The sequence below is a fragment of the Magnolia sinica genome, chromosome 4 (genome assembly GCF_029962835.1).
Source record: "Magnolia sinica isolate HGM2019 chromosome 4, MsV1, whole genome shotgun sequence".
Classification (NCBI taxonomy): Eukaryota; Viridiplantae; Streptophyta; class Magnoliopsida; order Magnoliales; family Magnoliaceae; genus Magnolia; species Magnolia sinica.
The window spans coordinates 105,114,015-105,133,764 of record NC_080576.1 but is presented as its reverse complement, the minus strand read 5'-3'; the positions used below and the strand labels follow the sequence as shown (position 1 = coordinate 105,133,764).

Genomic DNA, 19,750 nt, shown 5'->3' with positions numbered 1-19,750 from the left:
TTTTCTTTTGGACAAGGCTGGGATAGGTTCCATCAGGGATCTCAAAAGCTAACTGTGTATAGCATATGATAGGTGGGGCTCTTTAGGGTGGTCGCCTCACCCGAAATAGCCTAGGTTGTAAACATCTCTGATTAATGAAGCGGGAGGGCCCTCTTTTTGCTGGGCTCTCTCTTCTTCTTCTTCTTCTTCTTTTTTTCAAAACCACGTTTTAGACAAAGGTGGTAAACCATTGTTAGTCTAATGCAAACAGAACAAGAATAAAATAAAATCGTGCCCACTTTAATGACCCAATCAGACCCATTTGAAAACTAGATCCGGGTTGGCTGGATTTTGAGAGGACCCAGATCTACCCCACAGGTAGAAATTTTGAACACGAACCCACTAGCTTTCAGGTTGGGCCCATCCGATCCATTTGCACCCCTAGTTGCCACCTGTTATTATAGATACCTTGAAGAAATCACACACAATCGAAAAGTCAGGCTGATCCTACCCATCTAATTAATGACTATATGGAAAGATACAGGCAAAATGCTGTGCGGTCCAAATTCAAAGGGAAAAATCAGATGGTTAATGGTATCTTACAAATGAAAAATTTTCAGTTATGCTCCATCAGCTGTCAGGTCAGCAATTTGCTGGACCTGTATTGAGCAACTATGCCATATGTAGAGTTGAAGAGTCCTGCCAATTTTCTTAATGGTATAAAAATAAAATTTAGGAGTCAAAGTCCTTTAAAAGCCAGCTAGAAAGTAACACAGTTGAAGTTTGGAGGCCAGGGACTCGAGTCACTCATGAAGGCAATAGAATTTCAGCTCCTTTCCACTTCAATTACTCAAATCATTGCAATTCAATTCTGTGGTGCATCCAAACGCACCCATAGTTTCGTAGCTGAAAATGGGTATTGGGATTTGAAAGTTGCTTCCTCTTGTTGAGCCTAGAAATTCAAGTATGAAATTTCAACACAAGTCCCCCCCTCCCTCATTTCCTCAAAGTATACAGGGAATATGTACCCATAGAAATAACACAAGTTCCATTTGGAAAAATAACATTAAATACAATTGCATTTGCAAATATACCTGTGCATCTGCTGCTTTCCATCAGCCCTCCTCTCCAAACTCCTTGGTAAATCTTTCATGCACTTCAAGGTCGGCCTTGCTAACAGTTGGCCTCTGTCTTGCTAGTACTTTATCAAAATCTGTCCTTGCGATGGGAGGAGGTAGAATCTGTTGCAGCAATTGGGAGGAATGCTTATTTGGTTGATTAGCAGAAGAAAGCAAGCACACAAATTACTGGCCCCGATGCAATCAGAATATTGGGCAGTAGTATCCTGATGTGCCTGATCCATGAAAGTCAGGGCTCTCAATGGGTACCAGGACCCATGGGTACACGATGGACCCGGACTGATTTTAATGGGTAGGGACCCATCTTTTGGATCTGTCAAGCAGTCGAGTTGAGTTTGGGCCTCACCTTTTGGACCTGGTTAAAAATTGGGTCTAGTCAAGTTCAGGTCAGATCCATGTAATGGGGCCTGGTTAAAGTCGGGTCTAGTCGGGTTTCGTATGTTTTAGCAGTACAACTGTATATATTTGATATTACACACACACACACACATATATATTATTTAATATACTTGACATATTTTGATCATTCTAGCAACAAAATCAGGTTCCTAAGCCACACGTTACACACCATAACATGCACGTGTCACACTGAACCAAATCAGATCTGGGTCTGGGTCTTCGATAACTAAGACCTAGACCAAGACCCCAAATGACCCGGACCCGGCAAGACCCAAGCCCTGTTAGCCTGGACATGGGTACTACATGAACCGAGCTGAACCTGGTTGACAGCCCTAATGAAAGTAGGGCACATTGTTCGATGATCAGGCCATTCATATGATAGGCCCCTCCCTGGATGGGAAATGTCTAATAACTCCTAGATTGGAAGGTCCTAGCCATCCAATCCTTGATCTTCTCTCCAGATCATTGCTGTTATTATTATTATTATTTTTTTAATCCAACCATTTGTAGGCCACTGATCAAAGGGTTAGGCTGTTCCAGTTCAGGAGTTCTTTGGGGCAACCTCCCTTCATGCTAGGGGCCATCAGATCAATGATCTTCATCACGAAATCATGTGGCTCACATGTACGGACTAGGTAAATCAGAAAACCATTTATGCACCCAGTAATTCCTTCACTAGAATAGCAAGGCCTTGTGCAGAATGGCACAGTAGTTCCTTCACTAGATACAGCAATACCCAGTAATTCCTTCACTAGAATAGCAAGGTGGATTCTACTACTGATTTCTCTTTACCTGTGAAGCAAGGCCTTGTGCTGCAAGATCCTGCATGGTCGTCTGAACAGCTCCCGGTTGTTTCGGTCCACATGGCATCCACATATCGTTTGAGGTCTTTATGAAGAACATGGCATCCTGGGTTTTGCGAACAGGTTCGAACAGAACGTCTTTAACCTGACAATGGACAAAAGTGAAGGCATATTTAACACTATCTCAGAAAATGACTATTTGCAATACTTGAATATAAATAAAATCAAAACCATCTGATATAGGCTGCCCCACTTACACAAACGGATATGTCCGAACCAGAAAACCCCTCTGTCTTGCGCGCCAACGTCTCAAAGTCACTTTCAGTCAGGTTGTGAGGGGTATCTCCCAGATGCACCTGCTCAAGCCCATCAATACTTTATTTTCTGGTGTGGGAGATCTTATATTCAAATACCAAAAATAGGGATCGATCAAAGGACGGTAGAAAATACATGCAACGGATGACCCAGAGTCATTGGCTAATCACAAATAGTGGGATCTCAACATGATGCATGGATCCAGGCCAAGTCTGGTTAAGAGTAACAATAATAAAGGATGAAGAGAAGCTCAAGGCTGCCAACTTGAAGAGAAGCTCAAGGATACCTTGAACATGTGTTGCCTCGCCTTTAGGTCCGGGAGCGGGATGTAAATCCTCTTGTCAAATCGTCGGCGGATGGCCTGCAATTCACCATCCATTAGCCATAACATCCAGTAGTTCCATCTTAAAGAAACTAAACAAGAGACCAAGGACAGAATCTTCTTCCAAGACAGAATCGCCCAGGAGCCATGAAACCAGCACAGAGCTGACCTGATCCAAAGCATATGGAGTATTTGTCGCAGCAAGAACAAGAACTTTCTGATCATTGTTTCCTACGCCCTGAGATGAAAGTAAAGATCAACCTGAGAAATGAAACTAAAAGATAGAAATGATCAATCAAGAGCGCCATATTCTACAAGTGGCACCATGTGAACTGTGAAGGCTAGCAGCAAGAATGGGATTTCAAATCTTACTCAGCCCACACGTGTCAATGGCGCCCACCATGTACCTTGGCCCAAAAATCAGGCCAGTCTGGCTATCAGGCGGAACTTCAGCAACAACCCACATTCAACATGCATGTGTGGCCCATCTGATGACAGGACAAGTCTGGTTTTTGGGCACATGGCACATGCATGGTGTGATACGTCTAATGAGCAGACCTCATCTAGCATATACGTTCCAACATTACGCATCATCTTGCACATGCATGCCAACATTACACATCATCTAGCACATGCGTGCCAACATTATACACGTGGGAAAGATAGGACTCAGAATGTACTCTGGCAAGTACTCTTGAAAGGCTCCTTCACTATAGTGAAGAGATTATATCCTGAGACTAAATAGGGTTGAATATAGACATGAGATTAAAGTAACATGTTAATCAAACCAAATAAAACTCCTCAAGTTATATAAGCAAAGATTACGTGCAACTTTTTATTTTCTGAAAGGGATGTATAATAGTTTGCATGGTCATTCAAAATTCAAGATGCTACTTGTTTTGGTTCATTCCTTTGTTTCCGAAATCTGAAAGTTATAAGGATTGCTTAAGCATGATGCACCAAAGTAGCAGCATGCCAGCTGTCCACTCATTGCCAAGGATGAAGCGAACTTGTCGGCTAATGACCCAGATCATTAATATCAAGTCACTTGCTATTTTATTCAGAATATAAGATTACTGATTTCCATACTTTTGGTTCGATCAATGTGTAAGCAATAGGTACATATAGAAAGGTTCATCAAGGACTCGCTTAGAAAAGAGGCCCGGGGGGGGGGGGGGTTGGGGGTTGTGGGTGTGTGGAATCAAAGGCCCTCTGCTACCATCCAAACACTAAGGGCTTGTTTGATTTTTCAATTCACCGGTAAATACCGTGTAAATATGTAATGATTATTTCCCCTGTATTTACCTCACTCTTTCTGATGTTTGATTTGACCACATGCTTTTTTGATGCAAAAATCGAGAACGCCACAACATATTTGTGGGTCCCTCTGTGATGCATATCGCTTATCCACACGGTTCATCTATTATGCCTAATGAATTTATGGCATGAGCCAGAAAATGAGGCATATCCAAAGCTCAAGTGGACCACGCCACGGGAAAAAGGGAATTGAACACTTACCATTAAAAACCTTTTGGGGCTACTGTTTCTTTTGGTGTGGGCCATTTGAGTGTTGGATCTACCTCATTTTTCGGCTCATGCCTAAAAATATTGTGGTAAAACAGATGGACGGAATGGATATATCATATACATCACCTTGGGGTCCACAAATTTAAACTAGCTTTTTGAACCGATTCCAAGGTAGAAAGTTTGATGGATTTTCAAACGGGTGAAATGGAAATAATTACCCATTTCAAGGGTATCTACACATGCTTTGAAAAATCAAACATGCCCTTAATGTTTTATACTGTATATCCCGATGTCAGAATTACCAATCCAGTCTATTTTTCTACTATGCATCTCTGCCATGGTCAATCATGTCAGCTTTTGACATAAAAGATTACAACGAGTTGACCTTGAAAAAATATCAGAATAGTGCATCAGTAAAATCATGGTATGGGGAGGTAAAATCCAGGCAATAGCAGCAGCATGGTAGGACAAGGGAAGCTGGTCAACCTGGCACCTCTCATTTATCCAGCCATTTAAATCTAGTTAGTAAAGTTTCCGAATGCCAGTGGTATCCAGCCTTGCCAGACAGCATCTTGTGCTTCTAAATTCTCACTCACTGACCATGTAAACCATGGGAACGCCTCCACAAACATTAAATATTTATTACGATGTTTCAGAAGAGTTGCAATATTTTAAAAGCCAAAAAACACACAGGTTTAAAAGTGAGTATCATGATTGTAAAAGCAGAGAGATTTCTTGGAGGCACAAGTCAAGGGGTGTAAATATACGCATACTTTTACCGGGCAGCTAATGTCACAAGAAGCAACAAGATAAAGGAAATTCAGTGGGAAGCTGTCATGCTCAACAAGTGCTGGATTTAAAGGATGCTCTATAACATCGAGAACTGCAAGGGACAGAAGTTTGAAGGTATTGCTTTTCCCTCTTCATCTTTGGAGGTGGTCAGTTGGATGGAAAGGGATTTCAAGGAAACTGAGGCAGTCAAAGAGGTTAGTTTTTAGATGATTAAGAACAAAGTCCCAAGGCTAGATAGGTTCTCGTTCAGTTTTTACCATGTTTTTTAGACTCAATGACTCAAATCCACTCGTTTGCTCTCTCTCTTTTACACACGCACACTCACCCACGCGCTCACACCACAGTGGGATTTCACCACAATGGGTAATTAAACCGATGACCTCGTGTTGAAAGTCGGATTCTTTTGTTAATGGAATGTGGCTATTGGCATTAAGCTCGCGAAGCATCTCATGCATCCATATTTGTTTGCTCGCAGTCAAAATCAAATTGTCATAACTACTGAATCAATGAAGCATCAGTTTATCTCAAATGACATAGATATACTGCCTTTCCATCATAATCAGCATTCATGATGAAGAGTGGAAAAAGAATACCATAAATTCAGTTACCAGAAATAAAAGGTCGTGTGGGAAATAGATGCATGAACTCATTTTAAACCAATTGTCATAGTATATCTAGTCAAAGTGAGAATCAATTCCAGGAAACAGGAAACAAAGGTGTTCCAAAACGGTAATGGCCACCACCGTTACCGTTATGATACGGGCCATAACGGCCGTTATGGCTGTTTTTTATTTTTTGAAAATTGTTGTTACTGGACCGTTACGGGACCATTTTTCTGTAACGGCCGTTACGGCCGTTTCGACCCCGTAACGCGTAACGGTTATGACCGTTACTGTTACGTAACAGCCGTTATGTAACCGATTTTGAATCCACTGGAAACAATGCTTATTGCAAGGGAAAGTGAGTTTCCTGGTAACATTTGATGCTGATGCTTCTATGCTCTAATATAGAGACATATACCTGCATCTGTACGAGAAGTTCTGTTTTGATCCGTCGAGAAGCTTCACTCTCATTGCCTTCTCCACGCTGGCCGCATAGAGAATCTATTTCATCAACGAAGATGATGGACGGGGCACTCTCACGAGCCATCTGGAAAAGATTTGAAACTAGTTTCTCACTTTCACCCATCCACTTTGATACCAGATCTGATGATGAAATGCTGCAAATAAACAATAGTTTGACATGTCAACTCGACGACCACTCTGAAATATATAGATGCATCCACAATTGATCAACATGTGTGTGTCTGCAACCAGATTTGAGGGAAACTATATGCGCTCTTAATAAAAATGAAATTCAAGTCCAAAACTACTGAAATTCTCTGAATAAGAGATGAGCGTTTGCATGTGCACACAAAGAAAGAAATACGGAAGAAACCAGGTATCAGTGCATCCATCTAATTCAGACAAATTTGCAAATAAAAACTATATGAAAGGGCTGCAGGTTCCGTTACAAAAGTAAAAGCTAACAGGAAAGGTAGTTCTAAAGCTAATCTATTTCTAAATTTGGCTTCCTCTTAGCAATACAGGATTCGCAAAGTCCAAAGTTTCGGTTCCTCCCAAATTCCTGTCAATTTTCTACACTGGAATGGAATTTGCTTCAATAACTCCAGTTTCATCTCTGGCTAACTTATTGATGCTTTATATTTCAATTCCTGTTCCATCAAAATTAATTCGAAAGAACCATGCCATATATCATAGCCAAGTGAATGAAAAGAAGTAATAATAAACAAGTTAACGATATGTTGTCCTTTACATGTACACTAAACAGATTGAAAAAGTTGCATTGCAACTTCTACCTACTGTTATTATTTCGGTTTACAGTTTATTAAAGTCAATTGGACATCAAATCAAAGATTTTGTTGGAAAAAAATGCTACTGGATCAAAGGCCCCCTTGTGTTTATAGAAGTAATGTGATGAAGCAAAGAGAACCATACATCAACAATTTCTATGCTTCTTTTCTTCTTCTTCTTCTTCTTCTTCTTCTTCTTTAATTTTCTTTTGATATGCTTGTTGATTGTCAAAAGAAATGAAAGGGACAGCACTAGCAGGGGTTTCAGAGCACAGGGTTGAGACTTGAGAGGGAATGTGTATTACCATCATGGTTTGAAAAATCTTTGTCCAAGTCATATTGATTTGGGTCTGAAACGAAATGAGTCACCACAGTGATACGGGACTAAGTCAAACCAAGCCAGGGCGAGCGGTAACAATTTTGGATCCAAGGCAAAACTGCTACTTAATCCATTATAAACATAGAATTTGGGAAAGACAAGAAAATGTGAGCTTAGCAAGCATCAAGAAAGGAAAATCTTAAGTGTGGAAAACACTGAAAAAATTGGATCAGTCTGGTTACCTAGTCTTTTCGACAAGATTTATCTGATAAAGAAAATGCCAGATGACTGGAGGAGAAACATCTGGATAGCCATATTTACATTAACAAAGGAGGTGCAACAAAAAGTTGCACCGGCTATTCAGGCATCAAATTATGAGTTTCACTCACACAATGAAGCTCTGAGAAAGGGAGGTGGCCTGGAGCAAAGAATAAGACAAGAAAGTAGAAACAGGTGAGATCCCAGGAACATATATTGACATTATTAAAGAAACAAACTGGCTTTGGGGAAGGAAGATCAACAAGGACCTAGTTTCTACTTAGATAATTGAAGCAGAAGTATAGAGAGGAGTCTACACATGGTTGACCTCGAGAAAGCATTATGAATCTATGATAGCGCCGAAGAAGGATATGTGGTGAGTGATTCACAGGAAAGAGATGCTGAGAAGATATATTGATACCATCAAAGAGATCTATGGTGGCGTTGTCATATGAATTGCAGAAGATGTGTCCAGGTAGCAGTGGGTCTCCATCAGGAGACCGCATTAAACCCTTACATTTTTCACTTGTTATTGATGAAATAACCACTAGTATCCAAGATGAGGACCTTGGTGTATGTTATTTGCCACTGATGTGATGATGGCTTCAGTGAAACTGAAGCCAAATTGGAAGTTTAGAGTAAGGCTTTAGAATCTAGAGGTCGAAAGATTAACAGAACCAACAAAGAGTATCTAGAATGCCACTCTAGCAGGAATAGACAGAGATGTGATGCTTAAGTTAAAATGATGGTCAGGAATTTCCTCAAAGTAATTTGTTTCATTATCTTGGCTTTATCATTCAAAATTATGGAGAGACCGAGGAAGATGTTTCCAACAAAACTAGAGGTGATGGCTAGCATTTATATTTTCTCTGGGCTGTTGTTCTGTGATCATTGTTTCCAACAAAACTAGAGGTGATGGCTAGCATTTATATTTTCTCTGGGCTGTTGTTCTGTGATCATTGCTTCCCAAAGAACCTTTAGGAAAATTCATAAGATAGCTATTACACCGTGTATGCTATATAGGGCACAGCATTGGGCAATAATGAGACAACATGAACAGTGGATAAATGTTGCAGAGATAAAGATGCTGAGATGGATGCATACGAAGGCTACGAGTGGAAGAATTATAAATTTGATCATTTAAAGCAAACTGGGACTAATCCCAATTGGATAGAAATGACAGAGAGAACATTGAGATGGTTTGGCCACATGCTAAGAAAATTGGGGACGGCCAAGGAAGGGAACTTTGGTTGGGTTGAAGAGCCTAAAAAGGAGGACAAGAGGAAGATGTACAATGACTCAGACAGAGGTCACTAGAAGGGACATGGACTTCAAAGTTTGGGCCTTAGGAATCTTTGGTGAAATAGTATTCATCGAAAGCTACAACAAGGATATCGTGATGAATTGATGATGTTTATTAGAAGGACAAACATGCAATCCATTTATGTAATGGATGGGAATGTACTTTCGACCAGTAGCGACACAGCGTTACTCATTTCACTAAAAACATCTACTATCGAATCTGCCTCTCTAAATATAAAGATTCAAAGAAAAGAAGCCAAGTAGAAAATTTCATCCCACTATGAAGCAAAACCTCCACAATTCAAGGACACCCTAGATGTGCACAGAGTAACAATTTTGGAGTCTGCTTCCACCATTGCTGGACAAAAGGAATCCTTAAGCTACCAACTTTAATGGCACAAATTTTGACTTCATTCAAGTTTCCCACCCAATAAACACGCCTAAAACACTTTTTTTAAAAAAATTATTTCTCTCTTGGCCAATAAAATGTAGCCAATCCCTCTCATGAAGTTGTATTATTACCATAAGTATGAGAAAGAAAGTCTCCAATGCAAGAATGCTTCGGATTACCAAGTGAGCTCCCATCAACACTCCCAAGAGTAGATTAATTTATTTGATGACTCAAACTTCAGATGTGTGAAGTAGATCACATTCAACATCTACTGACACTAACTGGACCACTTTCTTAGGCATGCCTCAGTCCACAATATTGCTTTTGATGGACGGGTATTGATGCCTTTTCACACCAGCCACCTTATATTCAAATATTCTTTTGATTTGTTGTTTCCAAAGACTCCACAAGATTGAATGAATGTTCAACACAGTAATTATGTCCATGAGGAAAGAGATGAAGTATGGACGTATAGTCATAAAAGGCTCAATGTAATTGAATTAAGAATATGCTAGAAGTTACTCTGGCATCATCAACCTTTTTTCCCCACCCAAAAAAAAAAAGAAAAAACCAAATTGCATAAATCATCAAGATGAAGAAATCACCTGAAAAAGGTTGACTCTGCTTCTGTTGCGACAGCCTTGGCCAGGTATGACTTACCAGTTCCAGGTGGGCCATACAAAAGGAATGCTCTCCATGGCCGTCGCTTCCCTAAAATTGACAAAGATCAAGCAATTAGTTTCTTTTCCCCTGGAACGGTAAGATGAATTAATAGCTGATTATAAATTTTTTTAATACCTAGGTAGAGGCAGCTATCTCGCAACCCTAATTATTGAGATAGTAAGCTGATAAAACCCAGTTGACTTGTGATAGAATGAGAATGAGATGATAACAGATCCAATCCACTATTGTTCCATCCTCTTCTTGTGAGGTGCATTTTGTGGATGCGCATTAACACTGACATCTACATTTTTCAGGACATGCTAAATGGTTCCGCTTCCACAAAATATGCACAGGCTGATGTGCATACGATTTCCATTCTCGTTATGCAGGCCACCCAAACGGGTCCTCTTTTTTTTTCTTTCTTTCTTTCTTTCCCTAAAGAGTATCTGCCTTTTTGGCTCCTTTTTTTCCCTAAAGAGTATCTGCCTTTTTTCCCTAAAGAGTATCTGCCTTTTAACTAAATTCATCAAAGTTCTGATTTAAAAAATCATTCGATAAAAAACATAATTGTGCACAGAATACTGTTTCGGAACCCTATTCTGAAACAAATAATAAGACTGAGCATTGTAAGATAAAAGAGGAGGACAAGGGATCAACCCATCAAAACTTAATTACACCACCCATTTGCATCATTGAGCTGGTGAAAGCTCCTCGTTTCGAAACACTACGGTGAAGAAATCCTCATTCCAAAATTAAGATGACTAGATCTCTTTTCTTCTTCGTTTCTACCAAGAGAATCTGTCTTTGGACAGATTTACAGTTACTTATATACAGAAAGCATGCCCCATTTTCCATTGATGAGAATCCAATTGTTGGAAGAACCACATACTCGTTGAGCAATCCTGCAACAATGGTTTCACGCTTACGTTTTTTATACGCAGAAACTGGCAAATTTGCATCTCAATTAGAACTTATCATCAAAACAGAGCCAGTCCTTGATAGAGTGGAATGGCAGAACAGGATTCGTGGAACTGGCCACATTTAGTTGGATAGGGCTTAAATGATGATCATCATCATAACAGAGCAAGCTAAAATGTTCAAATAGTAGAAAACCCGAAAGTGTTCATGTTCTACTGATGAATGTTAGTATTTCTGGGTCTACGGATAAATAGTATGCCCATACTCTTTGAAATAGCATATAGAGACCATTTTTAATTGATTAGATCTTTCTAGTGGTTGAAGACTTTCCCATTTTTGTTCTTTACTTTCTTCTTTTTTTTTAAATTTAAAAAAAAGAAAAAAAAAAAGATAATGTACTTTCAGGCCCAAGGCTGAAAAGAAAACAACAAAACTGAAAAGGGGGAGGGGGGGCAATAAAAAGAGAAGCCCACTCCTTGATTGACAACATAATCCGATTAACGACCCCCTTAACCAAACAATTCCTATCATGAAAGCACCAATCATTCATTTTGCCCCATATCGACTGAAGAACAGCAAGGAGGGAAACCCTCAACAAGACTCTACCCTATTTCCCACAACCACCAGCATGCCAAGAGAGGAACAAGTCTTCAATAGAGCCCGGCATCAGCCATCACACACTGAAAGACGAAAGGATAGCAGATCAAACAGATGAAGAGAATGTGCGATGAAGAAGCAAATGATCCATATATTACGCATCACAAAGATAGAGAAGGCAGACATCAAGCAACACCATTGCCCTCTAAAGCAAATTATAGATGGTCAAGATCCTGCTCCTACCAACAAGCCAAGCAAAGACTGCCACTTTTGGCGGAGCACCATGAAACCAGATATGGCGATGGAAGTAGCATGCGGAGTTCTCGAGTTGAAGAATGACTAAGCCTGAAGACTTTGCCGAAAATGTCATTGATTTGTCCTCAAGCCACAACAGTGAGTCTTTGGCCCCCAAAGAGGATTGGAACCCCTGCAAATGAGAAAGAAGCTGAAGGAAGTTATCAAATTCAAAATCAGTCAAGTTCCAATGGCATGGAGGACTCCAACCGTCCCGACACTCTTTGAACTAGAACCAAGAAACATCTATCCACCGGGCCTTTAGCAAAGGAGCAAAGGTTAGCCAGGGAGGGAAAGATATCTCGAAGCAGGGAATCCCTGCATCAGATATCCTCCTAGAATCTCACTCTCGAGCCATCCCTGACAGTGAAGCCCACCCTGGAGAAAACCTTGCCAGCAACACGAGCGATGGCCTTCCAAAAGGAAGGACACTCGATAGAGGGAGGAATTCTTAGTCCACCAGCACAAAGGGGAAAGACCATATTTATCAACAATTATGGACCTCCATCAGCCATTCTCCTCAATCCTGAATCTCCAAACCCACTTCCCCAAGAGGGCAGAATTCATCAGATGCAACCAACGAATTCCAACACCCCCCTGATCGTAGGGTCTGGAAACCTACTTCCAACTTTGAAGGTGAAACTTAACTCTTGATTTTACCCCTCGCCACAGAAAATTGTGGCAATCCTACCATGGATTGATATTAGGCATTTGAACACTGACAGAAAATAGACTGGGAGATTGGAAAGGGCTACCTTAATAAGAGTAATTCGACCACCTGAGGACAGAAGCTTGCTTTTCCAAGGCGATAACTTCCTATCCAATCTTTCAATCACCAGATCCCTGAGATACTTGGCAGGCTTACCAATGCGTAGAGGCAGGCTTACCAATGTGTAAAGGTAGGCCAAGATAAAAGGAGGGAAAAGATCCAACCCGGCAACAAAAAAAACTCAGCAGGCAAAGTCACCTCAGCTTCAGACAAGTTGGATTCCCAACAGGTGGCCTATAGTTCACCCTAAACCCCAAAACAACTTCAAAGCGCCTAACCAATTTCCTAAGATTGTCCACCATGGCTACATCAGCCTCACTAAAAATTAGAGTATCATCGGCAAATTGTAGATGACTGACATGCTGGGAAAGATTCTCAACATAAAAGCCCCAAAAAAGATCCACTAATTGGCCCCTAATCGACACCTTGCTAAGAGCTTCAAAAACCACAAGGGACAGGAAAGGAGATAACGAATCCCCTTGAAGAAGGACCCTTTGATGAGTGGAAAAGGCCAAACAGAGAACCACTAACAAGGATCAAAAACTTGGCTGCAAAAGCACAGGATCTTATCCAAAGCCTCCACTTGGCCCCGCAACTAATGCGAGCCAGCATATAATCAAGGACCGGTCAACGTAAGCATGCGCCTTTTTGAGATCCAACTTACAAACAATCCCCCTCATGTTAGGATTCCAGACACTCGTGAGCAATAAGCGCACTGTCAAGGATCTACCTCCCAGCAATGAAGGCACTCTGAAACAGGGATATCACCTTAGGAAGGATAACCCTTAATATGAGGCTGAGAAACTTATAATCATCTTTCAAGTTTAGGGCCTTTATCAATAACTTCAATCATCTTTCAAGTTTGGGGCCTGTATCAATAACTTTTGTTGTAACAATTGGCAATGTATTTACTTTCCATATTTGCTCTTTCTGGTAACAAATAAGGCAAATTTATTAAGCTATTATAATGAGGACTAAAGAGGAAGAAGTCTCCAATATACACAAAAGCAAGACAATGACCCTTTATGCAAACTGAACCTCCCAAACCTTGGACCAATAAATTTGCTTCACTTATGGAAATGTGAAACACTTTTACCATTTTGCAAGACCTTAAAATGTCTAACATCCCATTAAAGATGAACGGAGATGTAAGAAGGGAAGTGAATGACATTTTCAAAATACTTGCTGAGGATAGATGTTTCAGGAAAAGTGAATGAGATTGTTGACAGACTTGCAAAGAGGATTCTACCAAGATCATCTCTTTGTAGGATAGCTTCCTCCCCTCTTCAAGAAAGATATTGTCGTATGCCACAAATCCTAAATGGAAAAGGATGCATTAGAGATGCCATGATGGAATTTTGTAGAATTTGGTACATTGAATGGAGGCTAATATTGTTTTGAGCCCGTTGGTGTTGTCCTCACAATCAAAATTAAAAATAATAAGAAGAAACTAAATGTCAACAACTTATGATCATGTTCCTCATACTAAAGGTATATATATCTTTTCCATGAAATGAGAGAAAATCAATTACAACATTCACTCTTTCAAAAACAAGGAGATTTACGTAGACTTGAAACCTCATATTCACTATTCTCTCATTTTTGTGCCTCAATCTTCTGCTTCTTTAACAGGCATTAAATCCTTCAGCTTATCAGCCACTTGAAAAATACATTCTAAGAGCCAAGAGTTCCAAACTTCTAGATACCATTTCCCGTGCTTAATGCACTTGAAAAGATGATAAATGGGGAACAGGGCCTATAGGTAAAGATATGTTGTGTGTGTATGCCTGTATGTTATCCATTTACTCCTATGAAGCATTACACATTTCTCTCAAGTTAATATATGCATGTGTGTTTGTGGTTTCTAGACAAATGCACAATGCTTCCTCGTTGCCCTAAACTAAAAATGAAAAACCTTTTAGCTAGGAGATGTGATTTTGTTGATAAATTCTCTGGACCAAACAAATTGGATCAAATAATGTCTAACTAGAGCATGGTCATAATCCACTGAATTAGACAAAACTGAATTCAAATCAGACAAAATGAGCCTACCTAACAAACAAATGAATTTTGAATATGAATTGGCATTTTTGTTAGCAAGGAACAATATAAATTACATAGATTTGAACATGACGAACAAATGAATTTTGAATATGAATTGGCATTTTTGTTGGCAGGGAACGATATAAATTACATAGATTTGAACATGAATATAGATACAGATTTCTTATATTCCAAAAAACAAAGAAAAGTTAGCTTTCTCGACACAGTATTTTTTTAGGTTCATGACATAGGAAATACCATGTTTTCAACAGTGTTGTGTCAAACAACACACAAAAACATGCAATAGCCTGCATTCAGGACATGGGCTAAATAGCATCCCATGTGATGCATACCCAACAAAACCCATCGTATGAATGAATGGGCAATTTACTGTAGTGTATCACCTTAAGCTTTTTACTCTTCACTTAGATATTTACATGTCATTTTAGAAACATGATTTCTTATCCCACCCACACCCCCAACCCCACCCCCAAAAAAAAAAAAAAAAAAAAAAAAAAAAAGATTGCTTATCTAAATCTATTCCTTTCTTTTCTTTTTTCTTTTCTAACTCATATAAATTTTTTCAACCAAGTCGTATCCCAACAACGCCTATCAGGGTAGCTGACAAGCTGCTCCAAAACTGACATTTTAACCCACGCTCTTCAACAGAACTTCTTCAATACATTCAAAACAAACATTGTTCACATCCCTGTAGCAAATGGAGAAATCTATCTTGTTCATTTCTGATTGAGTTAAACAACTTATCCAATTTTGCCTTTATTTAACTCTTGTCTAGCTTGATGATATTATTAATGTTGAAGTATTGAAAAGGCCATCATCAAGACAATGAAATCCCTAATTACATCATAGAATTTATAAACAGGATAGATCGATAAAAAGTCAAAGAAACAAAGGTCGTTTGAGTTCATCAACACACAAACCAGTAAAAAACTGTGGAAATTTGACAGGTAAGATCACGGCCTCCTGAAGCGCCTGCTTGGCACTCTCTAGCCCTGCCACATCGTTCCACTTCACATTCGGATTCTCTCGTATAATTGCCGAATTGAGGCCAGCCCTTAGCTTTGCCTGCTCAGGATCCTCCCCTTCTCCCCCCTCCCCATCCTTCGACTTTGTTTTTGGCCGCGTGGCAACTGCAGCGTCCCCATTCGCAGTGGGGCCTGACCCGCCATCATCAAGGACGGCCCTTATCTCCTCTGCTCGCCGCAGATACTCAGTGAATTTCTGGGTTATTGCATCCTTGATCTTGGGATTTTTCTCATATTTCAAATGAGTCCTGAAGTACTCCAAGGCATTCATGTAAAGGGGGAACGCCTTGGCATAATTTCCTGCATTGTCTTCCTGGACTGCCTGCCGCACATATTCTATAGCTTGCTCCTTGAAATTGCTATACATCGTATGATTGTGGCGAATAGCATAGAAAACAGATCCTAGAAAATCCATAACAAAATGAGCTGATCAAAACCAACCAGAAATAGAGAATTACATTCAATGATCAACAGACCTAAACAGCATTTTCATTTGCTCAAGGATTTGTAATCCAGGTCATTCATCTAGAGGACCTGTCATGTGGAGTTAGCCTCGTTAATCTTTCCCATGAGAAAATTCTTCAGCAGAACTATTTTCTCGTCTGTGAAGGGATTGGAGAATGCACCATACGTAACTTTGGTCCACCAGATGAATTGTCCAGATCACTTATGATGCGCACCCGCACCTCATCCAACACACAAACCTGCTAGAATGGCCACTTTCAACTCAGGCACCCCGTCGTCACCGAATGCATGGCAGCATGGCTAGCAACCTGGACAGTTACCCGCTGGACCATAGACAGGTGGGTCCATGGTGCGAAAATTGTGTCTGCTGATTGGTCAAGGCTCTGGTGAATGGAAATTTTTGCCTGCTGAATGTGGACCACTGAACACGATCGTTTTTAACCATCAATTCAAAGGACAGAAACCAGATGGTCAGGATCACCTGACCGACGTGGCGTTTTGGACCTAGACAATCCACTGAATGAGGCAACAGATGGAAGGTTGCGTTGAGCAATATAGAATTCTTTTTTCTTTGGATGAATTCTACATGATACCTCCCGCGAATATATCACGAAATCTTCCAAAACTCAAATTCTTCGAAAATCCTCCAATCCGAAACCCTTATTGACGCAGATATATGCAAGAAAAATCCTAAATTTTCACGAAAATCGATCCATTTTTCGTTCTCCTTCAAAAACAGATTAAAAACATGCAATTTCAAGAATCGAAGAGAAATCAAAAGAAAAATACCTAGATATCGTGATTTCTCCTTCCGTTGAGAGATCGATCCGAACGTGAAAATGACCCCTAGAAATCTTGTGCAATCGGTCTTTTATACCTATCTATTTCTCCCTTCTCGATTGGAAACCCTAGCGGGAACAGAAAAATTGGGAATTGGATGAGGGAATTGGGGTTTTCTAAGCTGGAATTTTAGGGTTTGGATGAGAAAGAGAGAGATTATGCACAAGAAAATGCGAATTGGGAGAGAAAAGAATATGTGGAAATTTGTCAAAGTCACTGGCTCTGTGCATTTTTAAGAATCTCTCCTTCAGTTTTTTGAGTTCGTTTTGCCTCTGTCGCGACTAAGATAGCAGCGTGTGTTGCCACCACTGGGGCCCACAAAGTGACTTATCAGATGATCGGAACCGTCCATTTTGTGAGATCTATGCTATAAATGCCACTGAAGGAAAATTACTCCGAATCTATAGTTGTGTCCATTACCTTCCGGAGACGAATTCGGAGCAAAAGAAAATTTAATAGCTCTCGTCAATCCTAAAAATCAATGGTCAGGATCATCACTGAAGCGTGGGCATGGGTCAGAACTAATTTAACGACTGGGCAACATCAGCATGTGGGCCCCAATGGGTGGCGAGACACTTGAGCTGCATGACGTCAGGGCACGGCTTCGGTGGATCCCTTACTGTGGGGCCCACCTTGATGTATGTGCCTTACATCCATGCTGTCCATCCGTTTTGAGAGTTCATTTTAGGGTATTATTCAAAAAATGAATCAGATACAAATCTCAGGTGTATCACACTACAGGAAACAATGGGGATTGAATACCCACCATCAAAAACTTCTTGGGGTTTACCAGAAGGTTTATTTTCCATCCAACCTGTTGATAGGGTCAAAAAAGATCTTAATGCCCGGTCCACACAAATATTATCTTGATCCAAAACATTTATGGTCGACAAGAAGTTTTTAATGGTTAATTACAACTTTTTCCTTATGTGTGGTCCACCTGGGATTTGGATCTGCTTCGTTTTTCCAATTAAGAGCTGAAATGAGCTGATAAAATGGTTGGACGGCGTGGATGAAATGAATATACATCGAGGTGGGACGCACAGTCAGGGATTCAACCAGCAAGTTCGACCACGCGGATTTCCCGGGAAAGCCCTTCGCAGAAGTTCCTACGTTGAAAACTTAGGTGGGCCCACCGTGATTTTTGTGAGAAATCCACCCCGTCCATCCGTTTGTGAGATCATTTTTAGGACATGGTACCAAAAATAAGCTGGGTCCAGTACTCAAGTGGGCCGAAAACGTGAGGATTGAACATCCACAGTTGAAATATTCGTGGGCCCACAAAAGTTTTGAATCAGGCTAATATTTGTGTTTTTAATTCATCTCAGTAGGAATGACGTTATTAACGGTATGGATGGCATGTAAATATAACCATCGAACCCAGGTAGGTTTCAACGGTAGTAATTTCCCTACTCACCTTTTACTATAGTGCGGCCCACATGAGTCTTGGATTCTACTCATTTTTTATCTCAAGTACTGGGATAATCTCAAAAAACGCATAGACGGTGTAGATTTTCCACAAACATCAAGATTGGCCCCACCTAGGTTTCCAGGGCAGGGACTTCTGTCGCAGGATATCCGCGTTCGTTTTCATTGGAGGAATCGTATATTGAACGCGTGTTATGCGCAGTGCGCGCACCTTTCACCAACCAACGATTCGAAGGGAGGGTTGATATGATGCGTGACAAAGCCTTCAGTTCTTGAGAGTGGGGGCCATGGCTCGATAATGCAGATCAGATAAGTTGAATCCGACACGTGTCTGGACTGTACGGTCAGTTTTCAATTCTGACAAGCGGGCCGCATCTTTCGGTAATCCACAGCGTCCATCGACTATCCGTTTGTAGTATGATATGACAATTCAAAGGCTAGGACTTTTCCATACGGGAGGTTTTAAGGGGCATGGCGATCCAGGTGGGGTTCATCAGGTCTGTATCAGGATCCATAAATCATGGGCCCCACTTGTGCAAACTTGCGTTTCCCGTCGCTGAGGAAGGTGTAACCTTGAGCTTTACGGTGCATCTGGGTGCACCAAATTTCATGAACTTGCTGCAGCCAAACGCACCACCTTTTTTTGGACCTAGCCCTCTACATGTATTAAATATAAATTATCCCACAAAAGGATAACTTTCTACTTAAAATCCAATAAAATTAAGTCTCTAACGAAACAATAAATCTCTTTAAAAAAGTAAATATAAATTATAGTCTTACCATTATCTCCCTAAATTTATAAAATATTTATAATCTATGTTGTTGGACCTGGACCAATCGAGTCTATACTGAGAAGATTACATCGATCACATCCTTACTTATTTTTTCTTTTTCTTTTAAAGGTTAGCTTGTTAGTAGACACCCATGTCAGTACACACACTCCATGTTAGCGATCACATCCATACTTTTTTTCTTTTTTTCTTTTTTATAAAAAAAATGTATACCAGCCCATCATATCCTACTAACCATCTTCTGGATTATTTGTATACACAAGTAATCTCAGGTATATATTTTTTTAATGTTTATTTTATCCTCTTGTTGATTGTGTTGAACTTTATTATAAATTAATAAAATTAGTCATTAACATTTGTTTTTTATTTTAATCATCCATTAAAGCATCATCTCTTCAAGTCCATGATTGCGTTAAAAGAAAATTTCATAGTTTAAGGTCAAAAAATCCAATTCAAAATGACTAATTCTCCTCTTTTAAATCTATTTTGTGCCCTCCT

At 40.1% G+C, this 19,750-nt stretch overlaps 1 protein-coding gene across 4 annotated transcripts; it reads right to left on the bottom strand.

Annotated features, from left to right (window-relative positions):
• Window positions 1-789: 789 nt before the first annotated feature.
• On the bottom strand, window positions 790-17,288 carry LOC131243623 (protein SUPPRESSOR OF K(+) TRANSPORT GROWTH DEFECT 1). Of its 4 annotated transcripts, XR_009170144.1 has the most exons (10): window positions 16,983-17,277; window positions 15,624-16,130; window positions 10,004-10,109; window positions 6,297-6,495; window positions 3,127-3,195; window positions 2,922-2,996; window positions 2,578-2,676; window positions 2,310-2,465; window positions 983-1,220; window positions 790-941 (listed from the first exon to the last, which is right to left on the bottom strand). XR_009170144.1 is itself a non-coding variant. In XM_058243111.1 (9 exons), exons 2-9 carry the CDS (start codon window positions 16,093-16,095, stop codon window positions 1,095-1,097), a joined length of 1,302 nt encoding a protein of 433 aa, XP_058099094.1. In that variant the 5' UTR covers window positions 16,096-16,130; window positions 16,983-17,277; the 3' UTR covers window positions 790-1,094. The 4 variants fall into 4 exon arrangements, 3 of the variants coding, with proteins under 3 accessions (XP_058099094.1, XP_058099095.1, XP_058099096.1); XM_058243111.1 differs by having other exon boundaries at window positions 790-1,220; XM_058243112.1 differs by lacking the exon at window positions 16,983-17,277 and adding an exon at window positions 16,675-16,852 and having other exon boundaries at window positions 790-1,220.
• Between the last annotated feature and the right edge of the window lie 2,462 nt (window positions 17,289-19,750).